Source organism: Syngnathus floridae, chromosome 4, assembly GCF_059516105.1.
Source record: "Syngnathus floridae isolate MCC-2025c chromosome 4, RoL_Sflo_1.0, whole genome shotgun sequence".
NCBI classification, from domain to species: Eukaryota; Metazoa; Chordata; class Actinopteri; order Syngnathiformes; family Syngnathidae; genus Syngnathus; species Syngnathus floridae.
This window is the reverse complement of record NC_142416.1, coordinates 14,425,769-14,442,814: the sequence shown is the minus strand read 5'-3', so window position 1 is coordinate 14,442,814 and position 17,046 is coordinate 14,425,769. Positions and strand designations below refer to the sequence as shown.

The 17,046-nt window shown below is 39.4% G+C and overlaps 1 protein-coding gene across 2 annotated transcripts; it reads left to right on the top strand.

Annotated features, from left to right (window-relative positions):
- The first annotated feature begins 1,732 nt into the window (after window positions 1-1,732).
- ugt8 (UDP glycosyltransferase 8) lies at window positions 1,733-16,830 on the top strand. 2 transcript variants are annotated; one of them, XM_088374692.1, is made up of 7 exons: window positions 1,733-4,476; window positions 4,573-5,099; window positions 7,160-7,992; window positions 9,590-9,732; window positions 12,237-12,313; window positions 12,705-12,924; window positions 13,293-16,830. In XM_088374692.1, exons 3-7 carry the CDS (start codon window positions 7,162-7,164, stop codon window positions 13,666-13,668), a joined length of 1,647 nt encoding a protein of 548 aa, XP_088230818.1. In that variant the 5' UTR covers window positions 1,733-4,476; window positions 4,573-5,099; window positions 7,160-7,161; the 3' UTR covers window positions 13,669-16,830. The 2 variants fall into 2 exon arrangements, with proteins under 2 accessions (XP_088230818.1, XP_088230817.1); XM_088374691.1 differs by having other exon boundaries at window positions 1,733-5,099.
- The last annotated feature ends 216 nt before the right edge of the window (window positions 16,831-17,046 follow it).

The window sequence follows — 17,046 nt, the reverse complement described above, 5'->3', positions numbered from 1 at the left end:
ATGCTGCCCACTTGACATCCATTACAGCCTCTTCACCCTTGAAGGGGCTCCTTGCATCTATGATCGCTTATCATGGTTTCTTTCTTTATTTCCTCCCTTAAATGGGTTTTCTTTTAGTTTTTTCTGGCCTGATTAGAGAGGGTCTAGACCAGTAGATGTCATTGATTTTTGTGAACTGTGAGCCCCTGAAGCCTTTTGAGACTCTTTTTTGATTAATGGCTATACAGATAAACTTGACTTGACTATAAAAGGTTGGATGGTAATGAATGCAGTCTGTGCCTCTCACATCGTCCTTTGTGGCCGCACGTTAAACAGAATGATTGGTTACGCCTTGTCAATGGGGGCCTGATTGAAACATGCCAATTGGTGGTATAAACAAAAACATTGTAAATCTTAATGAACGCTGTAAATATAAACTACCAATAAAAGTCATAGATTGATCATTTTCAAACATTTGAATTAATCGGAAATACTCAAAAATTTCTTTTTTGGGGGAAAAAAGCAATAAAATAAAAATGTTTTTGAGCAATAAGCAAGCAATTTGCCAAAGGTGGTGTTTGCTTCCTATACGTGAATTGACTTCTTTAGTGCAAAAAACAAATCTATAGGTGCATTTGTTCTTGGGCATTGTTTTATGCAGCTAGAAGTAAGCAAGGTGATTGTGTTATCTTGCACAGGCAGATGTTTTGAGCATAGCTGTGGCTATAAGGTCAGCGTTTCAGCCTCAGGATGCAACGCTAATAGCAGAGTAATGACATAGAAGGAAACTGCAGAGAAGCGATAAGGCAGGCAGAAAGAAAATGACCGGTGCTGAGACAACTGATTACATAGCCAGTGAGTGAGCTTTGGGAAGGAAAAGTCGCCAAAGAGTCAGTTGTGGAGAGTGTGAGTGGGAAGACAACAGACTTGATCTAGGGAATTGATGGCGGAATGTTTTGACCTCCATTCTCATTGATATAAGACCTTTACTGGCAACTCTGTCATTTCAATGAACCAAAAAAATAACCAACAACAACGATGCATGTGTCACCTTTTTTTTACTTTGACGACACAATGACATAGTATTTTCTAAAAAGGGAGATATTTTCTTTCCATTGAATTGAATATGTAAAAATGTCAGGCGCCAGCTGCAGTTTTATGTCACACTATGTCACAAGTTATTGCATGTACAGTGATGGACACGGGAGCCAAACATGTAACATCTGGCAGGGATAAAAACAATTTTACCCTGTTGTCATTGAAAATGTCTTGTTGTGTTAAGGACTGCTGCAGAGCTTTTTGTCAAGGTATTTGTGCTCTCTCTAGTGGCCATAACTGTTCATTACATTTATCTAACCAAAATAATCTTGATATAATAATGCATTTTGTTTACAGTACGTCAGGGAAAACATAATTGTTGGGATTTGCATTTTTGACTGATAGTTGTATTGGATGCATATTTTTCCTCAGAATCTGATCCAGTCATCCATGAATTCCTAAAATAATATATGCTGAATTGCACAGAATTTCCTAAACTTTTAGGATGGATTCCATGTTCATAATTAAAATTCTATTTGTTATATAAAACTGCACTAGATGAGGCAGAATGTTTATATTGCTTTTGCATTGGTTGTGCAGATACTACATGATGATGATGTCTGTGACATCACAAAAGTGTCAGTCAACTTTATGAACATGGAGGTTTAAAACTTGAAAGTCACCAAGCCGTTATATAGTGTTTAGAGTACCCACTCGGGATTAAATGAGCTACCAGTAAGCAGTAAAAAGCACTTGGCCAAGATAAGATAAGTACACAAAGAGGCTCTTATCTGGAATAATGACCATTTTTGTCATTTACTGAAGATAAGCAGACATCTTAATGGAACTCAAATGTAGAATGGGAGACGATTTATGTACACGAGCCTTTGAATGCAAAGTAAAGTATTTGACTAAGGCTTGGTCCACACCTCAAGATCTTTCAAATTTTTAAATGTAGTGAAACAGCACTTGTGTTTGTAAATTGACAAAATAATTTTCTAAGTTCTGGGCATCTGTGAGGATGTGAAGGATATTTTTTTTCCTCATAAAAGGTTGTTGATCCACAACCATTCATCCTTGTTTGATTACCTAAAAGGGTAACATGAGTACGGTACCTTCTCACTCATACGTGTTGAAGACTCTCCAAATTCAGAACGTAATACAACTGACTACACGAGTACTTGGAAATTATGGTATCAGGTAATTTTTGCTCCGTATCATCCATTATACGATACTGATACCAATACTTGGTGCAACGCTAATTTTAACCAACTTCTATTGTGCTTAATCACAGGCAGAGTGTTAAAATTCAAACAAAGTAAAAACATACCAAAGGTGTCTTTCTTCTATACTGATACACGAACACAAACGTGTTTATTCTTTCAGCTAGTCGTCGCTGAGTGTCAGTTTCACCCTTGACCTGCACAATGGAAACAGTATTTGCATTCTACACCCCACCCCGTCTACGTTGTCCTTTCAGAAGCTTTTGACCAATACGTGTGTATTTATTTCAACGTGCACACTCCCCCATATGCACATGTATAGACATGGACAAACACTATAAGTCCTCACAGGAGAGATCTGTCGCCGTCATTGCGTAGATTGGGTGTCTTGGGGTGATTAAGAATTCATATGGAGCTCAGGTAACACACCTGATATGTGAGGGGACAGGAGATGGGAAGGAAGGAGGTGAAAGAGAGCAGTGTTAAGAAGGAGGTGTAAAGAGAGAGTGAAGCAAAGATAAAAAGTACAAAAGGAGAAATCATGAGTGTGAGTGAATGGAAAGACATTTTTGCACTGTCTTGGTGCATTCTCGTTTCTTGTTTTGGTGCATCGAAGGAGTCATGGGCGATTTGGTATTGAGTCACCTGTCACTCAGAGAGAACTCGCTGAAATGGGACATTTACATGTTTTGCGTACAGATCAACAAATCTGGTCAACAAATTCTTACTACACTTCTTGTTTAGTTTTGTGTCCCCAAGAACAAGCGATTTATGAGGCCTGAATCTAGTGATCATTTGAAACCAGTACCAATCTCGTAAGACTTCATGGACACAAAAGTCTACATATTATTCTGCTTTGCCGGCTTCTATATAAAGGGCAAAGAGGTTGGATATTCTCTAATGTAGTGATTTTGTTTGGTCTCATGGTAAAAGACTACCAAGGTTGGAGCTGTGGATGTATGGAAGAAGATAGGGAGCTGTTGGGAGGTGGTGTGAGTGCCCACACTAACAGATGAGTGTTATCAAAGAAACAATTATTTGTGTTTAAATACACACACAATAAGGGTCCCATAGCCCAAATTACAAGGCATTTGCAATCCCCTCACGTGTGTGTTTACTATGTAAACAGATGAGCTTCTTTGTGTTGTGACTCTCAAAATCCCAGTATCAGCAGGAAACAACAAACTTCAGCCTGAAGAGCTTAAGGTTTCCCACTCTTTTCTGCCCGATAAGAATGTTTGGAGGTGTTGAGCTCCGCCCGAGGCCTACGTAATTGTTCATAAATTGCACAGAGCTTTAATTAGAAGAGAGAGGAATTAAAATAAAAATGTTTAGTCCTGCGGTTTGTTTTTTTCAGTGGTGGAAAATTTCAAAAATAACACGATGTCCTTTTACATTAAACTACTCCCGATTGATAATTCACCAATTGGAAACTCGCCAACTCACTATATTTAATATGGAACCTCACTAAAAACCAATCCTTTAGAAGTTCTACATGAAAGTGAGTGTTGTGAAGTGCCAGATTCCTCCCACCTTTATATTTTTCAAATCATCTAAGCCATTTATTCTTAAATGAGGACAGTATGGCCCATTTTTTCCACCCAAAAACTCAACGTGTTTTATTTATCAGGAAAACGGAATTACTCTGCAAGTAATGATTGACCTAAAAGCTTTTGAGATTGCTCACTGCCTCAACTTCTGAGAAGTTCAGAAAGTAGCTAAACAGCGACTGTTGTTGCTGGCCACTTTTTAAATGTCCCCCTCGCATCCTGCAAATATTGGAAGTGGGATTGAAATGTTTTAAACGGCGACAACTAGTGTTCCCACATGGTTAAAGTCTGTAACTGTGGACTTGCACAACCAGTTACCATGTCAACAAAACACGTCTGGCTCTGGTTCATACCGGAAGTTGCACCCATGATTTACACAAAGGCTCCCGGAGCCTTGAAATAAGGGAGACATCAGAATATTTATGCGTGTGGTGCTCTGTGTTGAGATAACCATAGCAGAATAAAACAAGACAAATAAAATTGTTCATTGCCCGATTTTTTAATCTTTGCGTGTGGTGTGTCACTGATAAAACAATCTTTTAAGATTTCAAAGATACTTATGCATGTTCCAGGCCCAAGGACGGCAGATGTTGAGGGCTCCGTGGACTCTAGGGGGCGTCAAAAATCGGGGAAAAATTCACCTTATATCCAGACGAATTACCAATTTCCCGATTTCAAATCAAATGGTAAGAAGAGTAAATTGAAATTAATATGAACAATTATATATGCTAGACAAGAAAGGTCAATTAATTTTGTAAATTTGGATTATATAAATTGGCTAGGGTTCTGACCAGGCCTTGGGCCAGATGTGGAAGCTTTCCTGGACCACGACCACCACTGACACTTAATGTTAAGGCCAGTGAGAATTTTTTATTTTATTTTTTATATATAGGCTGTTGCTGTCAAACACAAGTCAGGTGAAGTCCCGTCCCCTATAGGGCTCATCCCAAATGCTGACACCATCAACACCAACCTGTAACACAAACCATGAGTCTCACCCACTTCATTGTTCTCTTTCCTCACCCGAGCACCGCGGGCCATTTTCAGCCACTCCCCGTCTTTCCATCCCTCCCTGGGTCGCTGCTAGTCCCGCCTTCCTCCCTCCGCCACCGGACCCAGCTACAGTTGGTTGAATACTCCCTCTGGTTGCCGTCCTGCAAACCTGGGCAACCATTTGGCAACATACATGCGCTTTACTCTTGATATCACTTTTCTACCACTCCTGGGCTCCCAAGTTGACCTTCACCTCAAGGGAACAGGACCAAAAGAGGCGTTTTCCTCTGATCCGGAACAACATTCAAGTCACAAGGTAGGGCCAGAAACACCGCAGACAGGTGTCACGCACTATTAGGTTCATCTAACTTGATTTCCCCCCGATCGAACAGCAAAACGACAGTGAAATTTAACAAATTAAAAGTTATTTATAGTGCCCCGAATTGTTGCTCAGTCAAAGCCCTCTCGAGGTACAGGTGTAACCAGGTGACCGTGTTGCGTTCACCGACACTCCTGCACAAGGGTACAAATGACGCGTAAAATGCCTCCAGGGTGGCGCGTTTCCTATTACCGCAGCTCGTTACATTTTTTTTTTTTTGTTCTTTATTGCTTACATCAGTCGTTCCCAATCTAATTATTCCATAAAGTTGCATTTGGGCTTGCATGTTGAGTTAGAGTCGTGTTTTCCCACTTGCTGGTGTCAATACATATTCAACTTTGTGCTTTTATGATCCTTTCAAGTCAATGTCCACAATGAACTGTTGACATAGTTAACTATATTTAAATTTGTAACTATTTTCAATTTAACATTATCCTGAGGCGGAAACCCCTAATTGTAAAACCCATTTTGATATTATGAAACAAGAATTGGAACAAATGAAACATGAAGCTGCTTGACATCTACAAGAAAACCCTATTTTAGATTTATATTGTATTTGAATTGTTAAATGACTCTTAATCATATTTTACATGTTAATGTATCGTCAAATATTTGCAACAGTCATACATATTTGCTCCTGGATTAACAAGGTTTCTCCCGTTCTGCAAATAGTAATGTACTCTTGCATTGATGAGCTTTATTCTGTCTGGCCTTGTTCTTGCCTGCTATCTGCACTTTGACAGCTGACTTGTGTTTTGTTGGTGTGGTCGGCATCTACTAATGGAGCAAGACAGCTTGTCGGACCAGTTCATGTGTGGTAATCCTTAGAGTGATAGTATGAGAGCAAGTCATCATGAATGAATGTGTAAAGTGAAAGAAAATGAATTTGATACTTACGGCTGATATTATTAACTTTTCACGTATACCCTCATTGCATTAGATGAGACAATGTTGGGGATGTTGAAAGCTTGACGAGATGGTGTGTAGGCTGCTTCTATAAACTGGTTTGTGACTCAGCAAAAAAACCGGCAAGTGTTGTTTTCCCCTTACAAACTCCACCTTAACATTTTAGCATGATAATGTAGTTGAAACGGAACGTTACAGATAGATACATCATGACAACAGCTGCAATAGTTTTGGCAATACATGCATATTACTACCACCACTTTCTAGGATATATCCCAAGGGAAAAAAAACTGGTTGAACTTGAACAACAGTGTCGTATGCCCGCAAGCTCTTCTCCTTTTTTTCTTACAGTAGCAGAATTTGAACCACTACTCATGCATGGGCCTGTGTGGCTTAAAATATGCACCAGCAAAGTATCCTGATGTGAGGCTAATCGATAATAACTAGAAACCTTTTTTTATTCTATATTATATACGTACTTTCTATTGACTATAAAAAAAAAAATATTTTGCCCCGCTATAGAATACACTTGATTTGAGTTGTTTCTACTGAGGTGGTATTTAAAAAATAAATCAAAATAAAATCACTATTTGCACCACAATGTTATGGGTGCTTTTGTGGCCCATACGGCACCACTTTACAAAGTCCCATGAAAACAGACCCTGATCAGAATTTCACCTTTTGTCTCACACTTTGATGCTTACTGGTTGCATGTTCTCGAGTGTTGCATTCAGGCCAGCCGAGTGAGACTCCATCTTTTTGCAAAGCTAGTGTGTCCATGTGCCTTTTTTATATTCATGAAACATTCACAAAATGTTAATAATTTTCTATGATAAACATTTCCTCTGTATGTAGAAGAAGGAATATATGAATATTATGCCATAGATGAGGTGATAAAACTCAAGAATTGCTCTTTGTGTTGGGGTTTGTGAACAGAGCAACTGTTTCTTCTTCTGTATCTTTTTTTTGGGGGGGGGGGGAGTGACGATAGTGCTACCCACAGCGTGTCAGTGATGGAGCGTGCACAGTTGAATAAGTGAATAAGTTATACAAGTATGTGTTTTAATCTGACTATCTTTCTCTCATTTTAGCCATGCTCCTGCCCTCATCTCTACTTGTCCTCCTCGGCCTCCTGACGTGGCATCTCGGCACATCGTGGGCTGCCAAAATCATTGTGGTCCCACCCACCCTGTTTGAATCGCATATGTACATCTTCAAGACGTTGGCCAGCACTCTGCATCAAGAGGGCCATGAGATCCATTTCCTTGTCTCGGAAGGTCGTGAGGTACTCCCTTCCCCTCATTATAAACTACAACGCTACCCTGGCGTGTTCAACAGCAGCACAGCCGAGAGTTTCCTGCAGTCGAAAGTTGACAACATCTTTTCAGGCCGCCTTACATTTCTGGAGCTTTTCGACATTCTTGAACACTACAGTCAGAATTGCGATGCAGTAGTAGGCAATAAAGAGGTCATGGCCCGCCTCAAGCAGGTCAAGTTTGACTTGTTGCTGGTGGACCCCAATGAAATGTGCGGGTTTGTTCTCGGGCATATTCTCGGCTTGAAATATGCCGTGGTCAGCACAGGTTTGTGGTACCCCACGGAGGTGGGAGCCCCGGCCCCGCTCTCGTACGTGCCCGTCTTCAACTCGTTGCTGACCGACCGCATGTCACTGATCCAACGGATCTCCAACACAATCGTCTACCTCTTAGAGAACTTTGGAGTCCATTTTATCGTGATCCCCAAGTACGACCGCATCATGATGAAGCATGGAATAAAGCCGCAAGTACCTATGACCGAGTTGGTGCGAGGCAGCCAGATGTGGATGCTGTGCACCGACTTGGCGCTGGAGTTCCCCCGACCCACCCTCCCGCACGTGGTGTACGTCGGAGGCATCCTCACCAGACCAGCAAACCCACTGCCACAGGTGAGTTGCAAGCTGCCATGTGCCGACATACTAAAAACGTCACAATAACTTGCTTTTGTTAGACGTAGACGATGTGCAACCTTTACATTTAATCATTTTCTCTTCTATAGTATAACTTTGAACACTCCTCAAAGATTCGTCGACGTCATGTTGTCAGAATCGTCAATGAACTGATGGCTGGCCTCTGGCTTCCGCCCCAAGGGTCAAAATGAACAGTTTGACCATCAATTAACCTTAGACACTTTATTCAAATGAATGTCCGGGACAGAAGTCGTAGCTAATTTACATCTTTTCTACACAAACTGTCGTTGCTGTAAAAATTTTATGAAATATTTATATTATTTATCATGCTTTCTTTGTGTCTTTTTATTATTACTTGCATGTCCCCTCTAAATTGTACACAAAGCAGCCTGAGGAATCAGAATCAGCTTTATTGGCCAAGTTTGTGCATGCCAAATAAGGAATTTGAATCCGGTTGAACTCATGTCATTGGTTTAAATCGATGTAGTAGATACTAGAGGGAAGAGACTGACGGACAGCTGAGGGTGATGGTAGGCGGGACTTAGTCCACGGTTTGGACAAAGACAGCGCGGGTCGTTGGTATCTTCTGCGTGGAGGTTTTGGAATGCCTCTTTGGCCAAGAGGGAGCATTGTGCCCTAATGTGTGAGGGAGTTAGAATGTAAGCGCAGGGAGAACGAGGCCATTGTTCTTGGCAGAAGCCAGGGGACACTGAGACTTTTTATGGGGTCACTGTGGCTTCCTTGTAGGGACAAGCAGGCTGCTCCGCTTGGACACAGAGCACAGTGTGCCATTGCAGTTACTCCGTGCCAGGGCCGGTTTTAGCTGCCACAGCTGGACCATTTACCGCCGTCTGTTGGATGTGGAAGACTCAGACATGGCTCCTCTCTGATCCTTTCTTGACCAGTGACCAGTGTCACGCCATCCTGTTAACATACCCGAGTGATAAATGACAAAAATAAACAAATTGATGCAAAACGATTGCTCCGTGCTGGCTTTTGATGCTGCAGTATGATACTCAGTATCCATTTCGCTGCAGCAGCAGCGTTTATGTTTGCTAAAATATCTTGTTGTGATTATTCACTTTGTAAAGATGGAAATGGGACATTAGGTCTTCAAATAGAAGCCTGGAAATCATCACACTGACATTGACAACAATTTGGACCTGGAACGAGGTTTTATATGACTGACTTATTTCCTTCTTTATCAGCAAGACAACCCTCTAACAACATTTTGAATCCGTTTTATGACCTCAGACCCCGTTAAATCATAAACGCTAGATAAAACCTCATGTATATCAATACTGTAATCTTTATTGTTGTTGACACTATCACTCTATAAAATAACACAAGTCAACTACAATCTTGTTTAAAGGCAATGGGTTGTTTTGCCTATTTGGCCACAAATCAGTTTCGTTCGTTGTTCATTTTTCCAAATTGAAACTGCACATGAAACTCTACAACAAGTGTAAGCTAAGTAATAAAATAACTTTCATAACTTGAAGTGAAGCAGTGAACATTGTGTGTTATAATACAAATTTGTCACCCTTTCCATTTATTTTTTTACATATTCGCACAGGACTTTGAAGAATGGGTTAATGATACAGCAGAGCACGGCTTTGTTGTTGTGTCCTTCGGCGCTGGGGTGAAGTACCTTTCCCATGACATTGCACATAAACTGGCAGGAGCTCTCGCCAGGCTACCCCAGCAAGTCATCTGGAGGTAACGTACCACCCTTTCCTTGTTTATTCGTCACAGCTATCAGAGTGAATGAGGTGGAAATGTTCCACTTAATTGTCCTGATATTTTCCCACCTTGTTTCTCAAGCACCTCTGTTTTGAAATTTGAATATTTCTGTAATACATTCTGACTTTGCTGCTATATATTTTCCTGGCTTGCTTTGAATTAAAACTGTGCGGCCGGTTTTTATCAGGTCTCCTGCTCTCCTGTTTAGTGGTTGATTGCTCTCCTCAGGTTTTCTCTGGGTTTTTTAGTTATTTCCTACATTCTAAACACATGTATTCTAAAAACATGTGTTGGACTAATAGGGTACACAACTAGATTTTTTATGCACATGACATTTATGCAAGAAACCATCTTCACTGGAACATCGTGTTTTGAGTACTTGAGTCATTTGCTTAAAATAACATAAAACATTTAATTTATGCGTCATTCAGTAAATAATACTGCCATTAGATATTGCACAGTATATTGGAATAGTAAAATAGCTATCAAAACAGTAACATTAAAAAAAATAAAGCGACAATATTTTTTCCCCTGAAACTATTTGGTGGGGCTTTTGGAAAATTATATTCTTATGAGAAATGAGAATGAATTCATTTCTGGGTATTTTTGTGTAGTTTTTGGCAATATGGGGCTCTGACATGGCCACCGTGGCTCATACTCAAAGACGCTGACTCTGACCCAGAGCTCACCCGTGAACCTGAATGAGGACAATTGGTATTGAAAATGGAGCACTTAAGACTCACTTCTCTTGATGACTCATGTATTATTGTAATCAAGGATTTCACAGATGGAATGAACCAATTTATCACACTAAGTGGCAGTACAAAAGGGCTGGAAAATTCACTTAGTTAATCATTGTCGAACGTAAACTCTCTCAGGTACGGTACAGGGTGTTTGCTGCATAGCTGGGGTTTCTGTGAATGGTTTTAGTTCTTTACTTTATCCACAAAAAAAATGAATGATAAGTCAGGCATGAGTATGTGCTCTCCAAATGAATCAGTAACAAAGGGTTCAACATGAACTTTGGGTAAATGTTTGTGCTTGGTCCATGAGCAGAGAATTCAATTTTATGTAATCATTTACCTATTCATCACACTGACCCATAGACAATGACACAAAAGAGAGACTAGCAAATATGAGATACTATTCTATTTTTTCATTTTTTGAACTATTCATTGACTCAGAGTGTAAGTATTGACATATTTTTCCCCTACCAATATTGAATGACTTTGATATTCTTAACAATGTTGTTATAGCCACCAAGTATGACACTCAAGGCGATTACATTTGTAGAAAAATCGGCTTTGAAGGATCCCTTGACTCATTGGAGAGTCGCCCGCAGCGTGTTTAATTGTACAAAGCGAGCTTTGTTGACACGTGCGAATCACCTGTCGCCGTAAGTACGTTTTCTGCTGCTGTCTGTAAAATGTGTCTTTATTTTACTTGCGTTGAATCCTCACTGGGCCTTTCCCCCCCTTGCAAAAAAACCCCCCGACCAAAATACGTCTCTTTATTTTATTAATTTTGCTAGCTTGTGGATTTAATATTTGCAATTGAGACATTTTGACATGCGCCAATAGTCAGCTATAGATGACAACAGAATCCACTCACTTTTCAAAACTACCAAATGAGTTGATTTCTGGATTTGAGCACATGGCAATTCAGAAAAGTAAGGCAGGTAACAAATTCATTTTTGTAAAATTTTGTTGTTTTGTTGGCCTGTAATTTTGATCATATGACACTCCACGATCAGGACGTGATATTCCATACTGAGAGAACTACAAGAGAAAAGGGGGGCTGAGGAAATGAGGTGGGATCAAGCCCAATGAATCGTGTCATTGATCATTGGCCGGCATGAATGTAGGCCTTGATTGGCAGCACAGTGACTTAGTGTTTTGTTGCAGATAGTGAGATAAAAGATTTTGACGAACGGATGTGTCTGCATTGGCTGCTGCTTGTGTTAGAATGGGAAATGAAATCCCATTCAAGACCAGTTGTAACTTTTTTCCACAATGGGAAATTTTGACCAGTTTCTTCCATCTTGTATTAGCAATCCATGTTTGCGTTCCGTAATATACATCTCTGACACGTTGAATTGTGCTTCACATCTTTGAAAAAGGTTGACTTATTTTGATCATGTAGTCTACATGGCTTGTACATCATTCAAATGTGTTAAACTGATGCAAGTTTTCCCCTCTTCCTGAAAATATGAAAATAATATACAGACATCACTTAAAGACTATTGAATAATGTGCGTGAGGGGGGTGACGTAATCAAAACAATTCATCATAGACTTAATATAAGGATGCCATTAAATAATAGACCAAGTATATCAGGTGTTCATTTTTAGACTTGAATGTCTGGCAGGGACCTTTGTCACAGATTTGTGGCAAAAGTAGGTCAGTGATTGCATTTATTCATAATCATGATGTAAAATGTGAATTATGCTCTTGCTTACACCCCTTTTTTTTTCAAAACAGATTTTCTGGTGTTCCGCCTAGTAACATCGGCAGCAACACCAAGCTTGTTGATTGGATGCCACAGAATGATTTATTGGGTGAGTTCACAAGAGCATTTCAGGACAGCTCTGCTCAGCGTTTAGAATGCATTTTAGCGTACCCACAATGGTTCACCTCCTTCACAAATCCTTCCTCTCCTGCCTACTTTATTATGTGGATGTCTCAGGAAATAGGAATGTGCAGTACTGAATGACTGTCTGTTTGACTTTATTTGGTACGAATAGTTCTGGTTTGTTTTAGCTTTCAACACTGAATAAAAAATGCAAAAATTGGCAAACATTTTTAGCCTTGCAACTACAAAACGACACTCATAGTGCCGCATTCTAATGTGCATGAGTCACTGGTGTCAATCTTACTAAACCTTTGCCAGCGTTATTTGCACATATAAAAAAAATAATCACACAACAACTCATGTCTTTTATTGATAAGGTCATTCCAACATTAGAGCCTTCTTGAGTCACGGTGGGCTGAACAGTATCTTTGAAGCCATGTACCACGGGGTGCCAGTGGTGGGTGTGCCCCTGTTTGGAGACCACTACGACACAATGACCCGTGTGACTGCCAAAGGTATGGGCATTATGTTGCACTGGAAAAGCATGAGCGCAGATGACCTCTACAATGCCCTCTTCACTGTCATAAATGACCCAAGGTGAGATGGCCTTTCTACTGTATTTCATTTAATTTGACTCATTGTTATTGTTTTTATTGACATGAAGCATAAAATTGACATCTCCATGAAATTAGAGCGAAAAGCAGCGCCTCATTTACCCAAAGTACTCTATTTCTATAAAAGAAAAAACAGGTGTTTAGAAGATTCAAAACACCACATAATATATATATAAAAAAAACAATGTCACCATGCAGACTGATATCATTTTCATACAATATGACCAATTTGTCTACATTTAGGATACATTTTTCCCCTAAAAAAAAATGCAAGTGGCTTCAGTGTATTGTCATGAGGGCTTGTGTTTCGCAATTCATTTACATGACCTAAAAAAGGTTACCACTCTGCAGGTACCGACAGCGGGCAACCATTCTCTCGACTATCCACAAAGACCAGCCAGACCACCCAGTGACAAGAGCCGCCTACTGGATCAACTACACCCTGCGGCACAATGGCACGGGCCACCTGCGCTCTGCTGTATATGACATTTCCCTCTACCAGTACTTCTTGCTGGATGTGATTTTCACCATAGGGTCAGCCTTGGTTATCTCTGTCTTTGCCTTGCGACATTTGGGGCGGTTACTGAGGGCAAAATATGGTGACAAGAGCCAAGAAGATGGCGTTTCCAGGGAGGAGGGAAACATGGTTAATGGATACTGCCACTGCTTGTCCAACGGTAAACACAAAGGCAACGGCTCCTTAAAGACGGAGAAGAAGGTGAATTAATTTTCTCAAATGGCCAAGAGGGATGAGGAGGCAGTTGCTCAAGGCTGTGAGTCCTCGGTTTTTGTTTTTTATAAAAGCTTCAAAGGAAAGCCCTTGTTAGGTCTGCATCAAGAGGCAAGTGAAGAAGGATATGCAATATCTGTATGGAGCGCTTGTGTCTGTGTGTATGTGTAAAAGTGCGCCCACTGAGGAGAATTTAAAGTCTAATAGCAACTGCTGCAGCATATCACCAAATTGGAACACTGAGGATGAAACATTTTTCTCCAGCACATCTTTCTGGCCTTCTAAGAGTGGAATGACCATGATAGTGACATCACTAACCGCACATGAACTTTTAAAATTTTTGGAATATTTAATGAAAAGTTCACCGAGTGTCTGCATCAGCCCGAGGGCACATCTATTTATTACTGTATAAACGAGTTTTAACAATGGATGTTTTATCTTATTTTAATTTATTTAATGGACTTATTTTGTGGTGTGATAGCATGATGATGGATATGCAGTCGCTCTAATATCACCAATGTTATGTCAAGTTTTACTTATGTATGGTTACTCTCTGAATTACTCCTCACCTGAGAAATCGTCCTCTGTTTTAAATATAAATCTGTTAGATAATTCCCCCGAATGTCACGTTTAATTAGGTTATTTAGGTCAATTTCTGCTAGACTGCTTTTAGGGTGTATGTTTACAAATAAAAGTAATTCAAAAATTAATGATGAATGACTAATGAAATTGTTAGTATCGGCTTGGTCAGCTGCCTGCGCCTGTCTGATTTCCCCTGTCAATGTAGTTCTGAATCCATATCTATTTAATGTATATATCAGTCAGATAGGTACAGTATCTATTGATTTTTGACCAGGTTGCATCACTGGTTGGGTTGCTCATTTGTGAGCGTGTGGTTGCCATTGGTAACTGACAAACTAATTTGGATTAATATGACTAAGATTGCGAATACTTGGATTAACTATTAAGATTGAAAACTGTAATCCCATTCTTTCCATGTTGTTCAGTTGGTGAGTGCAGAAGTAAATGTACACCCTGGATGTGATTACCTGACAGTGAAATGGTTTGATTTACTTTTATGCATGCATGTTTAATGTATAAGCAAATGTAGTGTATAATAGAATAATAATAAGAGCATACGTAATAAGAGATGATAATAATAATAATCTAATTTCTATATTATCTTTCAAGATACCCAAGGATGAATTACCATATTTTCCCAACAACAATACACACTCAAATATACCCCAAATTTCCTTTGTACTCAAATATTATGCGCTCCCAGAATTGGGTATCCATACTTAAAAATTGAAGTATTATCTGCATAGTAATTTGATAGATTACGGCTGGTAGCACTTGTATTAAGACCACAGATATGAATAACTAAAGTCATAAACACATTTCATGTGTGATAAGAATACCAACTTTTTTTCAAATGTTTTGATTGGACACATGTTGGGCTTGACAAAAAAAGTAAACCTCATGAAATTCAGTTAAGAAAGGAGCAAGTTACAACTTAATTTCCATGTCTGTTCAATGCCTTTGATAGGAATGTCGATCTTTCCAACATGGTTGCCACGTCGGCACGACATTGTTAGCTGGCTTTTACAACTATTGCGCATCAACTGTTCATGAGTTTTGCTTGACGTCATATATACAACCAAGGCGACCAAGCATTGTGAAATTGCCTATGTGGCAAAAAAAAAAAGACTTGCTTGTCATGATTCTTGCAGGTTTTTGTGGGGCCGTAGAAATGGAATTGTAGGTGCAAGTACACACGGACTTACTTTCACTGTGAAACTGCAAATAGCTCATAAAATCACGTCTGGATGCTTTGATCACTTTGCAGGTACGAATAACAAGAGAATATATGTTATTTAGGGCAACTGGTAAATTCCAAGCTGGAATTAGTGAATATCATGCAGACAGCTGTTGGCACATCACTAGTTTCCAAAGGGGAAAACAGTGTCTGTCTGTCTGTTTGTCTATCTGTCTATATAGGAGTTCATCATTTCAAAACATTTTCTTCATTTTGTGTAAATCTGCTCCATGACGTTTTGATATGTATCTGGAAAGTAAATAGGCTGCTGTAAAGTCTATATGCAGATGCATTTATTTTATGGTGAGACATAAGGGTGACATAGAGCCAGGCATAATTGAGTTGATTGTTTTCAATTCTGTAAGTTAAATTTGTTGTGTCCGGAACTGAGGCAAAGAGCAGAGGCACTGTCTGAAGAAAATGATGACTTTGGATTATAGGAAAATATTGTACCCATACAGCCTCGCAGACCTTCATTTGGGCCAAGTCTTCCAGACATAGGCCTCAATACATTAGTTGTGAACATTTAGAGACAGTCTCCTGTTAAAACTACTTTTTAAAAATACACTATTTAATTAATTACTGGAAATTAGTCCTGATTTGTTCAGGAATTTTACAAGAGTGTATGATGCACGTAAACATATTATTTCCTAGCATGATTGACAACATGCCTGCGCAAGCTGCTGTAATGGACATTTTATTTTTTGTTAGTGTGAGGACCAACTTTCATAATTTTTATTTTAAAATAACGTGGGTTCTCCGAGCAAGCATAATAATGCCATTTTCTATCAATGCATTTTTTACACAAAATCCTCATGAATTCTCTTGAAAAGAGCCTGTAATACATTAGAGTGCATTAGTGAATTATTTAACCGTTCAGCAACCTATTGTAAGTTGATGAAAGCTTTCTTGTCATTCTTTCTCCTGTGAGCTGCAATGACACTGACCTATTGACCAATGCCTGCTGAAAACATACCTGAATGATCATTTTCATCATCAGTAATACATTCAGCTCTCAGGTTTGTTGGCCATCAAGTGCTTCACAAGCTATGAACAGGGTCTGCAAAGACACAGAAGCAAAATTATGAATTTACATTGTTATTTGCTTATTTCAGTATTAATGTTGTAAAAGACGTTCTACTGTAGCTCCTGTTTTAATCTGTAGTTTAACTTTTTTTTTTTTAATGAACATGGGAATTCAACCGTGTTTCCCTACATTTCATTCTTTTGTTTGGATTTTAAACTACTTTACCTTGATTTTAACATGTTCCCATTATGTGTTGTAAATATTGCAATGTAAACAAAATACTAATGCTCAATAAAAAGCTTTGCAGAAGTCATGCTTACGTTTGTTGGTCACTTTTCTAAAAGCAAAAAAAAAAAAAAAAAAAATTATTGCAGATATCCAAGTCGATGATGTTTTGAGTCTCAGCTTGATAAGAGGTCGTATAGACCAGCGGTCCCCAACCACCAGGCCGCGGACCGATACCGGTCCGTGGGTCATTTGGTATCGGGCCGCACAGAAAAAATATATATTATCGACGATCAATTAATTC

Excerpts from the sequence above, each read along its gene's own strand:
- ugt8 (XM_088374692.1), top strand. The coding sequence starts at position 7,162 with ATGCTCCTGCCCTCATCTCTACTTGTCCTCCTCGGCCTCCTGACGTGG. Across the intron at positions 7,993-9,589 it reads CAGCAAACCCACTGCCACAG|GACTTTGAAGAATGGGTTAA; the intron begins GTGAGTTGCAAG and ends ATATTCGCACAG. Across the intron at positions 12,314-12,704 it reads GCCACAGAATGATTTATTGG|GTCATTCCAACATTAGAGCC; the intron begins GTGAGTTCACAA and ends TTTATTGATAAG.